The sequence below is a fragment of the Magallana gigas genome, chromosome 1 (assembly GCF_963853765.1).
Source record: "Magallana gigas chromosome 1, xbMagGiga1.1, whole genome shotgun sequence".
NCBI lineage: Eukaryota > Metazoa > Mollusca > Bivalvia > Ostreida > Ostreidae > Magallana > Magallana gigas.
Window position 1 is genome coordinate 17095541 of NC_088853.1, and position 18766 is coordinate 17114306.

Below are 18766 nucleotides of genomic sequence, written 5' to 3' on the forward strand. Positions count from 1 at the left end.
ATAAAAAGAGAACTCGAATGGTCATTAGCATAAAAAAAAATCATACAAATTAAAACAAAGGAGAAACGAAAGATAAAAAGAGAACTCGAATGTTCATTAGCTTAAAAAAATGTGTTTCGATCAAATTCAGAACTCGGGTAATGGGTAGAGATTAATTAATATAAATCATTTTACATTCAAAAAGTGTTTGTTTTAGATGTTTCATCACCTCTACATAGTGGGGGTTGATATCCAGACGCGGCACATCCCAATTCATCACACCTGCCGTCCTTGATCCCACAGTTTGCTTTATTCATACAGTGGTCACATTTGTGACGACAGTGATCACCATAGTAACCAGTTTCACATCCTTAGAAAAAACAAAACAAACTAAATGTTAGTACACTAATGATAATCGTTACGATATTCATCAGTGATATAAGCATCATTTATCAATTAGATAAAAAGGCTGAACAAAAAAGCAGTACCAAGTTGTTTTAAAATTCTCTATGATAAACACCCAATGTTATCTTTTTCTCTCAAGAGCTAAACCATAGGATCTCAACGGTGTCCAATTTAACTTTATTAAGCTATAGTTTCGTACCATCAAAAATGATTGACAAATTTCAATGTTGTAACCGGTTACCATAGTTTCGCCCGATTCATCTGTTTACCGGTTGGAGATTGTCATCCTTAGTATTATTATACGTATGTTAAATATTTTGAATTAAAAAGAGATATACTGTGAGTTTTGTATGCTTTACTCCCATCAGGTTATATAAATAAATTACAAAACGACAGTTGTATTTTTTTTTTCACTTTTTCATCAGATTTTTTTGAAACGAACAAGCCACTAAAATTCAATGGAATTTGAATTTTTTTTTTGTTTATACTCTTATGTCAGCGCGTATTTCAAAATAATACAAGTTGAAGGCAGACCGTTTGTATAATATGCATATAATATTTCACGAAACAATAGATTTAAAGGTAATAGCTAAATGAAAACATTTAGAAGTCTACAGCTATTTCTTGCGTTTAGAAAAAGTTCTTTTCATTGCTTCATTCATATGCACACATTTTAACGTACCAAAAACTTGAACTTCGCAGATTTCTAGGATCGGGCATACGTCTCCTGGAGAGATATGATCCTGATAAATCCAAACATATTTGGCTGTTTTTTCGCAGTCTCTCTCTATAACAGTCGACATGTTTTCAGATGGTAGAGATGTGTAACATGAAGAGTGTGATGTTGGTACAGTAGTATCGTTCGACACACGGATCGAAAACCCTGGGAGCCGAGATTTCTTGATCCAAGATGATCCAACTATAAATAGAAAACTTAAGTAAATTTTCTGCTAACAAATTTTAAATGAACTAGTTGAGTGTAAAATATCATCATACATACATTCTCCATCACTCCTGTACCAGAGTTTGACCGAGCTGACACTAAATACTCTCCCTAGGTCTACTCGAAGCCATGCATCTTTTATAGTATCGTTCACGTCACTATGAAAGCAGTGGCTTATACTCTGATTAAAGTTGCCGTCAACAGCGTACGATGTCCATCGGGCTCCGTCAATTGAGCTAGCTTTGACTTGGGAATAACTTCTGACAAATTGATCTATAACAATCAATGAAATTTATAAACATATCATTTATCATTAAAGAAAGCATTGCTTGGGTATTATTATGGGGTGATAACATCGGATGGGGGCTTATCCATTTTAAAGAAGCCCAAAACACTCGGTAAATTATTGGATATCGCCTCGGTGATACCTATCATCTCATAATGTTAAGAACAATTCTTAGTTAATCATATTTATGCAACTTTTTAGCAATTGTAATATTGTTTAACTACATATTGATTAATTGACGATTACAAGTATTTTACATGACGTATAATATATGCAAATCCGGCTTGTTCCCCAGCGCGGAGCTTTTTGCAACTTTGATGAAAGTATCAAACTATACGGTACGCATTGGATTCGTTATCAAACACAGCAAACCATATCGAAAATATACATGTCAACATATCAACACAGATGTAGACACGATATATTTCAATGAAAAATCTGACTTGTGCTGCTTTGGAAGTTCTATTATGGTTTAGTATTGAACGTTTTAAATTGCAAAACAAACAATTTTGATAAGTAAACTTTGATATTCAAATGAAAATTCAATTTTTTTTTTATGTTTTGTTTTTACGGCCAATTTTTATGGTTTTTCATTATTATGTTGTTATAGTTTCGAAATATATCAAATCACAGTGTTCTATCTTTCTGAACATCGACACATTTATTTAGTACATCAGTCCTTGTTACATGTATAAGCGTTCTTATGTAATACACATTATTATGAGATATCGGGGGGAAGTCATGAAGGCGCTACTATAAAGTTGTTATCTGTCATCTTCTTTGCCCACATGTCCCCTTTTTCAATTCTTTTAAGTCTGATGTTATATGTATGTAACCCTGACTTTCTGCAGTGCGTGTAAAACATCAATTTGAGGCAAAATCTATTACTTATGATTAACTGTCTAGTCCTTAGCTGATATAAATATTATGTGTAAATAAATTACTTCCCCATGGGTAAAAACAAAACTAAAAATTTATCACTAAAACTAACAATACTAAGGAATACTTTAAAAAGAACAACAAGCTTTGATTCACAGTGTCAGAGAAGGTGTTGGTTTAACTTTTATAAAAGTTATTACTTTTTACAAAGTAATGGCAATGCATTACTTTTTTCTAGTAATGATATTGCTCTGCATCAGTTCGATAAGCTTAAGCAGTTTTGGTAAAAATATAATGCCTAAATTCATGAACTAATGGCAATATAATGCATTACTAAACAATGTTGTTCGGCCCAAGCCTAATATCAATATATTGATCACAATAACACGACCGAAAGTGACGGACAAATCATTTTTCCCTTTTCTGCACATAAACTTATGAAGGTTTATCACAGCGTTTGGTTGTTCAACAACTTACCGTCTTTTGAAGATCTCACTCGGACAAAATCAAATAAAGTACATCTCAAAACGGAAGAAAAAAAAGTTCATTCCTGAGGATTGCTTGATTGACATATATAAAGTTTTTAAGAAAATAATTAAAAAAGAGCACAAATTTGAAAAATTACTTTTTTTTTAATTTCGCGTCCGGGGACGACCGGCAGTGACAGACAACAATCATTTACATGTACCACCTGTAAATTGTACAAATGCGATCTACCACCTACCATCACTGAAAATTTGAAGTTTCATCTCAAACCGTTTTAGAGATTTTTGACGAACAAAATGACCCTTTAAAAATCAAAATTTAGAAAATAAATCGACGACAGTGAGCGATGTCATTAATCCAAAAATTAGTATATTATTTTTTCACTACCTATACATTTATTGCTACTTATTCTTTTTATCTCTGTAAATTTAAAATGATAGATCTATCAAAGCGTTTCCGAGACATAGCATTTGAAAAAAAGGTCGGGATAAAAAAGAGAATAAAAAAAAGAAAAAAAGAGACCTAACAAAAACAATATGCTTTCAATTTGAAACGGTGGACCTTAATAGTAGGGAAAACATTTTTTGAAAAAATATTAAAATCCATTTAAAGTAGATCCAGTGTTCTGTGACGTCACACCTTTTTGTAAAGCTTTGAATTCTTTAAAAATTGTGTAAGGTAGTTTTATTTATTTTATGTGAATATAATCACATGGATGTAATTATAATTATTGGTAGGTTCAAGATATTATTGCACTTAATTTTATCCTAAATTTCCAAATTTTTATACATCTTATCTATGCAAAGGGGAAATAACTCTTTTTCTGACTTTTCTCTCAGTTGTATGTTTAAATGTTATAGTTTTTCTTATTCCAACGATTAATTTTAAACTATTTTTGTAATTTTAGTTTTCTGATAAAGTTGACATTAAAATTAAACAAGAAAAACAAATTTCTGCCTACAAGATTTTACTTTTAACCAAAAAATACAGTTTCCTGATGCTAAAATATGCTTTAGTTTATGTTTATCTGGCATCTCAAAAAGTGCGATGACATGTATATGTTTTCTAACAATTGATGACATTTAAGTCTATTAAGTTGAAATCAGTTCGGTTTTTCAACTTTCCTCAAAGAATTTTACGAGTATGGAGTTACCTCAAGGTTTTTCGCTTATCACAAAAATAGGTGTTTTCATTTGGAAATGAAAAACCTTAATAATATGAAAGATGTTGTTACACTTTGAACATGGGTCTTAATTTAAAAATTCAGATTGTCAAACTGTATGTAAATATGCAACATCCAAATACAATACCATGTATAAATATTGGACGTTGTGTGTAAAGGAAAGCTTTATTTCGTTTTATAACACACCGAAGTAAAATGCTTACCACCAGTCAATGAAAATATTTCTAAAGTAAATTTTATGAAGGAAAATTCGATGGCTAAGGTTTTTATGGACGGCAAACCAATTCATTTCTACAATAGGGTTTTTCTCCAAAGTGCCTGACGTTACATTAACTCCTATGCATAAAAATATCGTTAAATTAAGGTATAAATTAAATATATACCAGATTATAAAATTATAAGCTGACTTTAGGCGTTTTTGGAGTTATAAACCGTGGAAATATAACGAGCTGAGTTCGTCGCAAACAGAGCAAAATCGAACAAGTTTTTTTTTTTCTACACTAAAAATATATAGGCATCACAAATTATATTAAGTAGAATGAAAAATTATTATTTTCTCGTTTTCTGATGTACGTTATTACGACAGTCATATTCAAATAGTATGCGCGGATTTCTGCACAGAAGTGCGGAATCTTGATTGGGTCCGTCGTCCTTAATACATCTGTAAAAGGGTTTGAAACACTTACGCTGTTTACAATCACTTCCGCTATAATCCTTTCCACACCCATTTGAACACGTTATGTTATTTCTGTCACAAACGGCATGGTTGTAACAGTGGCCGCATGTGTATTCGCAGTCATTTCCATATGTATCGTTTAAACAAGCTAAATTTAAACAACAAACAATTTTTATCCATCATACAAATTATGAAGAAAAGAAAGGGAAAATAAAAGAGATAACCCGAATGGTCATAAGCATTGTATTTTTATCTAATTTAGTGTTCATGTAATGGGTAGAGATTTATGAATAAAAATCGTATCATTTTCACGATTGTATATCTATTATTCTAAAAAAAAAATCATATACAGTGTTCTTGCATAGATTTCCAAAACGATAAGTAACGCAAACAATATTTATTCATCGTTGATTTCTTTATTTATTACTAAATAAGTCTGTCAGTCTAAGCAAGAAATATTTTTTTGCAACAGCTCAAAACACAAAAAAAATTTATGGAAGAGCAGGTAAAATTATAGAAATGACCATTTTACTAGGCAATGGAACCAAATAATTTATTTAAGTTTGCTTTAGATACGTTTTACCTGTACATAGTGGAGGTTGGTATCCAGACGTGGCACATCCCGATTCATCACACCTGCCGTCCTTGATCCCACAGTTTGCTTTATTCATACAGTGATCACATTTGTGACGACAGTGATCACCATAGTATCCGGTTTCACATCCTTAATAAATAAACTTAACGTTAGTAGAATAAAATACAAATTGCGCCTGTTTGGGAGGTTAACGATTGAAATTAACATCCCTGAGAAAACCAATGTCATCCGACGTGAAGCGAGTGTTGACAATGGTTTTCAAGGAGTGTAATTTTTATGTTACCCTGCCAAACAGGTATCTCTTTTATGATACCGAATGGCTTTATTCTAAAGAAAACCTATCTTACTTATTTAGAAATGACGTGAATTCTATGACGAACTGTACGCGCATAATTTTGTAAATTCGTTGTGTTACCCGTTGCTAAGCGTGTTACTAACGCTGAGGTCAATATAACAGATTAAAGACTGCGTCTAAACTAACCAGATTTCAGTATTAAACATGAAAGTATAATAATGATAATTATTACGGTACTCGTCAGTGATATTAGCATCATTTAGATTTAAGCTATAAAAGGCTGAATAGTGCTAAGATGTTTTAAAGTCATTACAATAACCACCTAATTACCAAATTCCTTTCAAGAGCTGCTAGGCCTGAGGATCTTAACGGTGTACATTTTGTAGACATACCGTATGTATGAAATGCATTTAATATTTCGCATAGCATTACATCTAGAGTAAATAAATTAGAAAAAAATCTACTCACAATGAGTTTAATGTCATCAAGTAGAAAGAAATAGTATAGAAATAAGACCTTAAGCATTGCTTCTTTCATATGTACCGAAAACTTGGACTTCACAGATTTCTAGGATCGGGCATTCGTCTCCTGGAGAGATATGATCCTGATAAATCCAGACATATCTGGTTGTTTTCTCACAGGCTCTCTCTATAACGGTCGGCATGTCGTTGGATTGTAAAGATGTGTAACAAGATGAAAGTGGTGTTGGTACAGTGGTATCGTTCGACAGACGGATCGAAAACCCCGGGAGTCGTGATTTCTTGATCCATGATGATCCAACTATAAATACAGGATTTAGATCAATGTCTTGCTAACAATTTCAAATAAACTAGTTAAATGGACAGTATCATCATACGTACAGTCTTCATCACTCCTGAACCAGAGTTTGACTGAACTGACACTAAAAACTCTTCCTAGGTCTATTTGAAGCCACGCCTCCTTAATCGTCTCGTTCACACCACTATGAAAACAGCGGTCTACACCCTGATTGAAATCGCCGTCCACAGCGTACGATGCCCAGTGTGCTCCGTGAGTTGAGCTACTTTTGACTGTGGTAAAGCTTCCGACAAGTTGGTCTGTAACAATCAATACAATTCATTAAAAGTATTTCAGAAATCATTCTTTCAGTATAATTATAACGTAGTAATTTTGAACCAGGCCGTTATAAAAAAGTTTATAGCCCAAAGGAATCAATTATAGATTTGACGCCGCCTTGAGGATAATTGTTTTTACGTTATATTAAACTTTGTGATTCCTTGGTTCTTTATTTATACATTTTTGTAATTGTACAATTGTGAATTATTGACAATATTTTAGTCAAATATAATATATATATATAGGCAGACTCCGTTCCCCCCCCCCTCCCTATGCAAGGTCCTTGCAACTTGGATAAAGTGTACTGAATTATACTGTACTAACTTGATCCGTGGTGTTATCACAAACACCAAACAAACAAAAATTGAAAATGTAAATGTATTAACAAAAAATATAGTCACCCTAGTACATGTATATACAAGGATAACCTATTCGTTGTGGAAAGTTATCAAAGCCTGTGCCTTTTAGCTTTTAGATTATTCTGACTTGGCAATGATTTCTCACATTAAATCAATTGTATGCAGCATCAGATTCTTCCTTTACACTTTAATTCTTTTAGTTAAAAAAATACCTAGACTGTGCCTGCTTTAGAAGAACTGAGTACCATTTGATTTGAATAAATAAAGTTTCAAATTTTTAATTCAATTAGTTGAATGTTATGTTTTCACGGCACATTTGGATGTTTCCATGTGATTCAGTTATATTCTTAATATAGAAAACAGCAACATATATCATATTTTACTGGCAGCAAAACCTACTATCTTTTTTTTTAACATCGACACATCTATTTATTACATCAGTCCCCTGTAACAAGTATAAGCGCTCTTTTGTAATACAACTTATGTGTGGATATCGAAGGGAAGTTATGAAGGCGTCCATTATATAGCCGTAGTATTATTATCCGTGTTCGCTAATGCCAACATCTTTTACAATTGCTTTCAGTTTGATGGCATAGATAATTCTAAAGTATAATATTTTAATCAGAGCCGATTTAACGAGAGCTTTGTCTTCAAGTAGTGCGTGTGAAACTCTAATTCGATGATTGTACTCATAATATATATATATATATTGAACACAATGACACTCCAAGGGCGTGGATTTTTAGTAGAAACAGCATTAATACCAAGTAATAGGGCAGGCGTTTTAGATTTTGACCGACTATGTATTGAGTGAGCTTTTTCGGCGAATTAAAAGAAAGAAGGTATTCAATAGCTGACAGTTTGTTTTGATGAGTAAACTTAAAAGTAAACTTCTATGGAAAATACAAGATCTTGTTAAAACTACGCAAAGAAATTCAATTGCATTGCCAGTTACATTTTAACATGTGAAAAAACAATACACAGAGTTAAAAGAAAAAAATAAACAGAGCGAGTTATTCATTTCTCAGATAAGAGTGAAGTGGTATTCCTGAGCATTGGACGTCTTTTAGTTATCTAGAGATATTAAAGGTATTACACGTACATCATTTAAAAGTTATAAAAAAGCTACTCAAAAAATTTAGAAACTTAATTATTATTTTTATTATTATGAAAGAAAAATGTTTTTATCGATATTAAAAATGAGTCAATAGACACACTTTTTTTTATCTTATAAGGAATTATTTGTTTTCATTGTTTTAAGAACTGGTGAATTTAAAGATAACACATGTCTAATTTTTTTTAATCAGTGTTCTGCTTTTGACAACAGGTCAATTACATGCATTTACATCATTCTATAAAAAAGTAAATGAATGCGTCATTGCAACAATAAACAATGGAAACTTGAGAAAAAATAATAAGAAAGGGGTTAAATAACAATCTTAAATATTTGTCATTTCTGGCTCTTTGTGCAGTTATGTACGTATATTTTTCTTTGTAATCTGTTGTAACTGTACTTTCTTGTTTGTAACTTGATTTTTGATATGCTAACGTGTTTTCTGTTTTTAAAAGTCCAACATTTACTTGACGTCAATATGTAACATAAAAATATACTTCATATAGCTTCAAGACAATATGCTTTTAGAGTTTCTTAATAAAAGAAATGCATACTTACCATACGTTTGAACTTCGACGAAGAATATTGAAATACAACAAAAAGTGAGGAGTGCAGCCATGTTGATCCATGAACTGACTTTGAAATAACTACAAATACTACGAGGAGGAAGTTGTTTTCTGGGTCACCATCAGCAAAAGCTTTTAAAAGAAAAATTGTACTAAATATGTCACCACCGCCAGAACGTCACTCTTTACATAGTATACCCATTCAATATTATATCTAAATAATTTTGTAATGACTCAATATAAGGCCCTACAAGTCGAGAAAACTTTCCTGGAAGGGGGGGGGGGGTAACCAAGTAATTTCGGGAAGGGGGTAGTCCTAGGCCTATTTTCGGTTAATTTACTGTGTGAATTTAGTAAATTTTAATTTCCGAAAGGAGGCGGGTCTTGATATCCCCCTTTTCCCCTCTAGATCTGCGCATGCCCCGGTTCTCCAAAACGGTTTCATAATAGTTACGTGTACACGTGACTTAAAAAAAAATAATGATGCAAATGTACGTTGTACTGTAAATATACAGAACAGCAGTAAATCTGGCACTTTCTTTTGATTTTTAGTATATTCACAGCGTGACATGACTGTTATTTACTCCAAAATGTTTTACATTTTCTCCATATTTTTCTTTAGAGCCATTAAGTACGGGGGAACGATATATCAAATCAATTATATAACTTCATAACGGATATTGAAACAAAAAGACATTCTAAAATCATTTTCTAGATATCAACATTAAGGGGGTACACTGTAAACAAATTATATGTCTCAGAGCTTCGCGTTATCTATTTAATATGTAATTATTGTTCTGCAATGATCGCCATCTTCAAAACCTGCATAAGCATTTCATTAATCTAAGTCACATTGTTCCTTTACCAAAATGAAGAATTGATCGGAAAGAGAACTAGAGAAGTAAAATTAAACTAAAAAATTGCTAATGTACATCAGAACGTTAGATAAAAGAAACGACCGAGTCGTCTTACATTGTACATGGGAATTTAAGCCTTACATCATAAAGATAATTTCGTGCAGTCCGTGTTGCTGATGATTTCGACCGATCGTTTAAGGTGGTATGGGACACTTCCATGTTGTGACGTATTGTTTATCGAAATAAACAATAAAATAAAGTGTAATTATATAAGTAGCTTCTTTCCAAAACTGGTCACCTAACTCCGTAGCGCAGTGGGTTAGAGGGTTCACTACGAACCTGTAAGTCATGAGTTCGAATCCCGCTGGGGGTTTTACAATTTTTACCTTTACAAAATATTTTTAAATTTTTTTAAAGCTATTTCTTTTGGGCCAAATATTGTAAAATTTGAAAATTCTAAACCAGTGAAATTTTTTCAATTATATACTGTAGTACTTTAATCCACATTAATATCGACAGATGTCCCATACCACCTTAAAATAATTTCGGTAAAAAATGGAGGGAATCATACTCATTGGATGTAAATATACCTTTGACTCAGGGTTGTCTTTAAGACCCGGGAGGCGGGGAAATCCCCCGCCTATAATGCCTTAATTACCCGGCTATTATTGCAAATCAACACAATATAGCTATAAGCAAGACCCCCCAACTCCCCCTTCTACTTCTTTATTTCTTCCTTCTACATTAATTTTTAGAGACAAAACTGCTTTGTGTATATTTAATATTTTTTTTTAAAGGATAAAAGAAAAGATAAAACAGGATTCTTTGTTACCTACGTATTTAAGTTAAATCTTTTTAAGAATGTAAAAAATATTCATAAGACAATTACATTTACACATTGTATTCAAATATACATAGATAAAAAAACTTGTGAACAGTGTATAGATTGTTGCCTAAATATTCGATTTATCACAAAGTATAAAATCTCTCTCTCTCTCTCTCTATCTCTCTCTCATTAGCACATATTTCTCTATGGTTCTATACATGTACATCTTACATAAAACCAGTTATCAATTGAAAACAATCTCTAAAAAGATTACATGCTGCATATATACAACATGTTCAACAAACATATATTTTCCTGTATTGAAAATGAGTGAGACAAATGAGTTTATTTTTTTGGTCAAAATACATGTAATATTAAAAATATGATATTAATAATTTTATACACTAGCACATTTAAGAGGGATAGATGGCCGGGACTTTTTTTTAGAACAATATTTATCAACGTGCTTCTTCTTCAAAGGTAAATGACAATATTTTTTGGCTAATTTAGTGTTTGTATCCAAAATATTAAATTTGCTAAATAATGGCCAACATTTTTTATATTTAAATGTAGAACTGATGTGTAATTTGTTGACAATCCAACCTCCTTCAGTGTTAATATATAAACAATTGCTTCTTACTGAACTGATGGAATATTATTTTTGTCATAAAATTCCATTCGGTCAAAAATAAAAAAAAAACTGGTACATCGTATCACAATGTGTTCAACATTTTTATCTATATTGAATATGCAGACAATTTCGTATGGAAAAAATTACACTGAAATTATGAAATTTACTTAAAGGTATAATGTAATATTTCTACATGTATAATATAATATATTTTTATAATTTCAGATAGCTTACATAATAATCATAAAGTGTTGACTTGATACACTGATTTTTTCTTTTTTGCAAGTCACTTTTTAAGACATGCATATCTTAGTAATAAATTGATGACAACAATGAAATATGTGTGTGATTGGTCAATTTTACAATACACACAACCTACATGTAATAACATTTTTTAGTTTTTTTAACAATCTGTTGGAGATATTAATTTGATAAATTAAGAGTCAAAATTTTCACATTGAAAATTTAAAAAATACAGCTTTGGTGACCTGTTATGTAACATCACATATTATATTCATCGTCCATCCAAATCTTTACAAAAACCATGTCACAGGTCGCTTAAAATAAACAATAATAAAATTACATATTACTACATGTAATATATGCATATAATTTGATGATCAAATGTTAACCAGTGAAAACAACAATATAGCACTTATTGACTTACAAAAAATGCAACTTAATACAGTGAAAAAAATACTAAATAAAAAAAACAAAAAACAAAAGTTTGTATAAACACTTATCTAACAACTCTTTTAAAATCATGGCTTTAATAGGTGTTTACATTAAATTACATTGTACATGTAGAAACAACTCAAATTATCAAAATTTTATTTCCATTTCACATAGATCCCCGGTTTGCATTTGTCTTAAGTAATCTACTCTGTACATGTATTTATATAACTAAAGCTTTATGATGAAAAGCTGTGGGTTTATAAATGTAAAACAACCTGCCCTGAACAATTATTAATTTTAAAAAGCTTGGTTTGAGTATACTCTCAGTGTTTGGGATTGGAAAATAAACTTCTACAAAACATATACCTGGTTAAAAATTTAAATACATATAAATATAGGTGTACACCTACATATACTTAACTAGTAGCACTTTTCATGTTTATCAATATAAATCTCAAAAATAACAAATCTTGAATATCTTTCCTAAAAACAATGAATGGCAATTCAGCAACGAAAAAAACAACTATACCTAAACATGCATTAAAGAATTGGGGACTGGTGTTTACAACTAAATAAATGTATTTTTTTAGTCACTTTAAATAGCACTAACTAAGGGTCATCAAATGAGCCATGAATATCTGTACCTGGTACAAAACAGTGAATCAAACTGAGACACATGGAACTAGCTACATGTACTGTACTTTCAAAATTTGTCCTTTGCAAAGTAGTATCTAAATACATAGATAAGGCATAATTTATTTATCCTTTGTTGATTGAGCAACATTTTCATTTAAAGTCTTTAAGTGTTGTGTTCTCTCTTTAATAATAGTAGTAAAACTCGTTCAGTACGAACACGGATATTGCGAATTTACGGATATAGCGAAGTCATCTTGGATCTCCAGCTATGTAAATTGAATGAATTTCTTATACGGTTATAATAACGAAATAAGGATATAGCGAAGTAATTTTTTAAGTCCCAGTGACTTCGTTATAACCGAGTTTTGCTGTAACGATAAAGATCTCTGCTAAATGGAACAAAAAGTTTAAATTTAAAAACCTTCAAATTCTATGGAGAGGTAGTTTCAACCTTTTTTTCATGATGTCTCATGATGTAGTTTATTTTACCATGAACATTCGAAAACCTCTAAATGCGTTTCAAATTAACTATGGGGCATATGAAATATTATGACAGTGAAGATGACCAAACATACTACTTTTTTAAAAATTATAATTATTTTCTTTCTTTTAAACCTAACTGATACTTAGCTACCTGAAGTTTCATCTTATTTCAAATCATTTAAATACATGGCATTAATTTGACAGTATGTGCTTTTAATTCTAAAACCATTATTGCTGCATCAACAAAGCGTTTCCATATCAATATCTAAACATACAACTTTTCTGCAATACTGAAAATACCATAAATTTCCCTTCATGAATTTCCATCTACTTTACTCAATTCTTCTGACCCAACTACAGGCAAACTACTTTTTGGAACAGCCAATGAATTTTCAGAGTCCAGTGACATTTTAGTATCTTCCCCATCCCATAATCCATCGAACAAGCGATGCACATTTCGCAGGTGTCGCTTCAGATGATGCCGCCATTTAAAGCAGTTTCCGCACACACTGCAGGGAAACCTTCGAGCCTTGATCTGCGACGCCTTGTCTGCATGGACGTTATCTCTGTGACGTTTAAGGTGGTGCTTCCACTTGAAGACGCTGCCGCATTCCGTGCACATGAATGGGTGTTCATCGGAGTGTGTCCGGTAGTGACACGTTAACTTGTCTCTACGCTTGAACGACTTTTCACACAACTCACAGTGGTACAATCTGAGGTCTGAGTGCACTGTCTGTTTGTGAAGTTTCATCTGGTGGTTCCTCTTGAAGCTAGCTTTGCAGATTTCACACTGATATGGTCGGTCATCTGTAAAAACAAAGATTAAAGACACAAATTTAAATGTATACGTATACATTATAATTTTGCATTTTTTAAAAAATCTGTTCATGTCTAACAAGCAGACCCTGAAAGCAGACTTGTTCTCTGGTCTAACAGGATATCGTGTTAACCAATCAGTGCCACATTATCAAAACTCTAGTTCGATGCTTTGACCAATGAAAGTGTCGACCAAAAAAATATCTATTTTTAACATTCATTTTTAATCTAATCCTTGTGCAGGAAAATTGTCAATAATGATTGATATTGTACACTTAACATGTAGAAATTAAAATACTTACATACATTGTACATACATGTATATAGATACACTACACATATTTTAATTTTGGCTGAAAAAAAAGGTCCCCTAAACATGAGCCTATACAGTAGTAAAATAAAATTATATATTTATCTACGTACAAAATTTCAATCTTTTACCTTGGTCATAGGTATCGGAAAATTTGTCATTAAATAAATGCATGTCCTTATTGTACGATTGCTACTGAAAAATGATAAAAATGATAAAATGTCTACACATGTTGTACTCTACAAGCAGTAAGATAAAAGACTGGTCTGCTTCACACTTAAATGTGTAAAAGTGGAGGCTAAAACCCATAAGAAAAACACGGGCATACCCAGAGCAGATGCAAATTTTAAAATGCAGACCCCGATTAGATGCAAAGCAAACATAGGGTCAGCTTTTGAGGTTTGTCTAGTGTTAGGTTGGGTCTCGTTGGTACTGCATCTTTGACTTTTCCTCATTACTGACATTAAATCTGATATGCTAATAATAATGAAAACTGATGTACCATATTGCATTTCATCAATCACATACCTGAGTGAGACTTGAGGTGTTCTTTCAGGCTGGAGTTGATGACTTTCCCACACACAGGGCACTCTTTGCTGTTCAGGCACTCACTAGAAGTCACAAAGTGTAGCATTAACTTCTCCACTGACTCAAAGAACAAGAGACACACACTGCAGTAGATGTCCTTGGTTTTCTCAGATTCTTCAGTAGGTAGGTCTATTTCTCTCTGGAAGTAGTGGGATGTCTGTGGTTCTGTTCCAACTAACTCCATTTCTTCCTGCTCAGAACTGACATTACTGGAATGGTTAGCATCTATCTCATGGTTTTGATGAGTATTTCTGGTCCTTGGGTCTGCAATTGCTTTTTGGATTTCTTGGACGAGAGTCGCTTCGTCACAGAGAAGCAGATTTCTATTGGTTGCTGCTTGGTTTAAGACATTTGCCTTCAATGAGGTTTGATGGTTTTCATTTTTATCCAGAATCTCTTTGGTTCCTATTACATGGCTTAATTCTTCTGAGGTATCAGGTTTATAGTTGTGAATACTCCCATTTCCATGGTGCTTACTCATGTGCTCATAGAGAGTTTCGTTGTTCGCAAACACCTCTGGACATTCATTACACTTTGCAATTGTTTCTGCAGGATGGCGTGATTCAACATGTCTTTGTAAAGCAGTCTTGGAAATAAAACATTTTCCACATAAATCACACACAGACTTTTCTCTCAGTTTTTCTCCAAAAGCAAAAAAGCTCTGCAGAACATCTCTCTTTTCACTATGAAACTTGCATAAATGGGTTTTTAAATTGTTTCGTGTTTTGAACCCCTTTGAGCACACAGGACATTTGATAGAATTTGTATCTGGTGAGGACTGCTCAGTCTTTTTCTTTCTTCCTCTCTTGCCTTTCACTTTTCCTTCAAAATTCTTTATTTCCATTCCTTCTTTTGTGTTGACCTCTGTCTTCATTCCTTCTCCCATCTGTCTATCTTCCAAGTTTGGGGATAGATCTATTTCCAGACCTCCTTCAGACACACCAGACATGCTACAAGAGTCAGACTGTCCCTGATTCACTTCATTTTCCCCTGTCCTTGCTTTTATCATTTCTGCTATGCTGTTCAGCATATCCTCGTTATAAATCCCCATGTTTTGTGAATTTATACCACTGTTTTCATGACTTGTGTGGTGGGACATCAAATGATCTGTGTACAAGTCAAAATCTGACAATGTAATATGACATTCCTTACATTCAAACTGATTTTTCTGACTTTCAGCTTCAATTTCATTTCCGAGAAGAGAACTTGCATCAGGTGGAACTTGTTCGCAAGTAGGTTCTGTAAAATTTGATTGTTGAGGAACTTGGTCATATACCCTGCTTTTTGAACTGGAATCTGGAAAACTTTGTGCAAATTCAGGTTTTATGTAACTAGGATCAGCAGGTACTTGTACGTATTCAGGCCTTATCCTCTGCATGCTTCTCCTGATGTGAAAATTTGAGTCTTTCTCGTCTGATAAGCTGCTTTGCCCTTGGTCGCCCATCTCATAAGAAGGTTTTGTGTTGTTTGAAAAATTATCATCCACATTTTCCTCATAAAGCTCTGTCTTGGAGAGACTATGCTTAGGTTTCCTTCGGTTTCTTCCTCTAGAAAGGTTTCTACTGGTTTCTTGATCCAAACTTTCTGATGTACTGTTTATTAAACTGTGAGCACTATCATTATTATAAATTGGCACAGAAATAGAATCCACTTTATGGTAACTTTTATCACAGCTGGATTGAGTAGTATCTGGAATCTGATTTTTTAGTCCATTCATTAAATGACCCCTCCCTGGTGGTAATTCAAAGCTGTGTTTTAACCTATGTTTTGATGAAAACTCAAAATAACCCTGGTTTTGGATTTCATTGTTTACATCCCAGGAGGCATTGTCCAATGAATTCACAGGATATGACTTCTGACTGTACATGATTGGTTCATCTTGTGTACCACTGTCTGAAGATTCTGCCATATTCACACTGTTATAAAGGATGTCAAAAAGAGAATTCCATATTGGTAATAAGTGTCACTCATCTGACTCATAATGAGAAGATAGAGGCGTTGTTTCCTCATGGTAAAAGGTCTTTAAAATTCTGCAAAATAAAAACAAAAAAATAATTTTTATCAGTGTTTGAAATAACCGTCCGCCCAAGACGCATAACTTTTGGCAGGGACAAACAAATTTGTTTGTACGAGCACCCAACTGGACGTAGTGATTATTTTGAGGGAAGTGTACATAATATCAGGATTGGGGTTCTTTATTAAGATTTTTTATTATTAATCACACTATCGCTTTTCTTGTATGGTCATTTAACAACAGTCAATATAAGCATTTAATTTATGTAGACTATGCTCTGAAAGAGTCCCCCAGACATGCTACAGAATAAAGGACTATTAGCCCTAAAAAGAAGGGTGTTCGATAACAACATAACTAAAGAAAAAAAAACAAAGTTTATGAAAACGAAAGAGAGATTTGCGAATGTTTTACATGCAAAATTAATTCCTGTATGTTATGCATGCAAATAAAATTAAACAAATGCCAATCATTTTCTGTGGGCTGCTGAATTTTTAAAGGGCTGACAACTAGCTGTCTAGCTAGTTTTCTGATGAGTTTAAAACACTCTTTTTATGCCAGCCACATGTACCGGTAGCTAATAATGAATCTTTAAGAGAGAGTTGGAAAACTTGTAACCTGGAGACATGTTAGAAAATAATACCTTGTTGACATTTTACCGTTTCCTACTGCCTCTTAATTTTCAAACAATATGTTCAAATATGTTTTGCTAAGATGAATGTTGATATGAAAGTCCTTAATAAATATGGTATGTATCTGCTGGAAGTATGACAAGAAAATATAAATTCTCCAGGGGATAGTTGTCAGAGAGAACCTGTTCTCTTTTAACCGTTTTATAAGAGTACGAAATCTCCAGGTACTCGGCCTCCATGGTATGACTTTTCCTGATACACAATCTGATTAAAATAAGATCTTTGATCCGCTCCTACAAATTTGATGTCGCTACACATTGAATTTGTCAGAGCGGATCAAAGATCTTATTTTAATCTGATTGCCTAATATATTACTGCTAATAATATGGTCAAAAAGAATAGTTCTGATATTTTTATCTCTTATTTTAGCTTTTTTCTTTCAACACGTTCAGTGTTTATATTTTATAAATCACTGAAATTGTTAAAACCTTCACAATATTCATTTAATCCCACAACAAATGCACAAATCAACAATACAAATGACAAATGAAATATCTCGAAAGAACGTGCCAATCATGTATAAACTGCAGGGACGTATGTATATGAACAGAAGCAAGAAAATATTTTACTGGAGTCAGCTCTTAAGAAGAAGAAGAAGAAGAGATGAACTGTCCATTACAAAATAAATTTTGTACGAATAATCTGTTAATTACGTACACTGACTTCTAATAGATTCAAGACTTTCAGAACAATATCCATACATGTATTTTTATATACATTAACAGTTAAAAGAAGCAAATATAGCGCATTTGAGGTAAAAGATGCGTTTTCTTTAAAATCTAAAATTCAGAGGAAACGCGGGCCACAGCAACGTTACACCCACTGATGATACTTCGCACAATGGCAGTAGTAACGTGGGCGGCATCAATAGATGATATTTAAAAAGAGATGTACATTGTACTTACCGTAAGAAGATCACCGAATTTGCATCATATTTTTTTTTCAGACGGCCAAACGGCATCGAACAATAAAAACATTTCAGTTCCCTCCCTTGACATACCTAAAAATAAAACTGCAGCAATGCGGATATGCTTTTTCCGGAAATAAAATAATGAGAGAAAAAGGGAAAGCGTGAATGAAATGTTTAAAACAACACGGAATAATAATGGGAATAGAAAAAATAGACACGCAACATATAATCTTGATTGCAATATTCTACTTAAAAGTTTCTCAAAGAACGATATAATAAATCGTCTCTTTTTCGTGTTAAATAATGGATTTATAATCACAGGGGCTTGGTTGTTGGATAGTGAATATCCTAATTATTTGTTCCCGAAGAAAAAATTGATTAAAATTGGTAATCTTATGTGTATTTCTGTGTATTGCAATAAATAAATTCACTGAAACCCCCCGTTTCAGTCATGTTAAAAAAGTGTATTC

General features: G+C 32.6%; 2 protein-coding genes across 2 annotated transcripts in view; both read right to left on the minus strand.

Moving 5' to 3' along the window:
• Nucleotides 1-9797, minus strand: part of LOC105317649 (uncharacterized) — a 40016-nt gene extending 30219 nt beyond the window's left edge. The window contains exons 1-8 of the mRNA XM_066084480.1: nucleotides 8854-9797; nucleotides 6588-6803; nucleotides 6271-6507; nucleotides 5421-5561; nucleotides 4848-4985; nucleotides 1385-1600; nucleotides 1067-1303; nucleotides 209-349 (exon numbers count right to left, since the gene is read on the minus strand). Of these exons, the coding sequence (XP_065940552.1) occupies nucleotides 209-349; nucleotides 1067-1303; nucleotides 1385-1600; nucleotides 4848-4985; nucleotides 5421-5561; nucleotides 6271-6507; nucleotides 6588-6803; nucleotides 8854-8914 (1387 nt within the window). The 5' untranslated portion in view covers nucleotides 8915-9797. The remainder of the gene's footprint in view (nucleotides 1-208; nucleotides 350-1066; nucleotides 1304-1384; nucleotides 1601-4847; nucleotides 4986-5420; nucleotides 5562-6270; nucleotides 6508-6587; nucleotides 6804-8853) is intronic.
• A 742-nt stretch (nucleotides 9798-10539) lies between these two features.
• On the minus strand, nucleotides 10540-18383 carry LOC105317644 (transcription factor E4F1). The gene is made up of 3 exons (XM_011414352.4): nucleotides 18292-18383; nucleotides 14624-16713; nucleotides 10540-13776 (listed from the first exon to the last, which is right to left on the minus strand). Exons 2-3 carry the CDS (start codon nucleotides 16590-16592, stop codon nucleotides 13283-13285), a joined length of 2463 nt encoding a protein of 820 aa, XP_011412654.3. The 5' UTR covers nucleotides 16593-16713; nucleotides 18292-18383; the 3' UTR covers nucleotides 10540-13282.
• Between the last annotated feature and the right edge of the window lie 383 nt (nucleotides 18384-18766).

Excerpts from the sequence above, each read along its gene's own strand:
- LOC105317644 (XM_011414352.4), bottom strand. The coding sequence starts at position 16,592 with ATGGCAGAATCTTCAGACAGTGGTACACAAGATGAACCAATCATGTAC. Across the intron at positions 13,777-14,623 it reads ACACCTCAAGTCTCACTCAG|ATGACCGACCATATCAGTGT; the intron begins GTATGTGATTGA and ends TTGTTTTTACAG.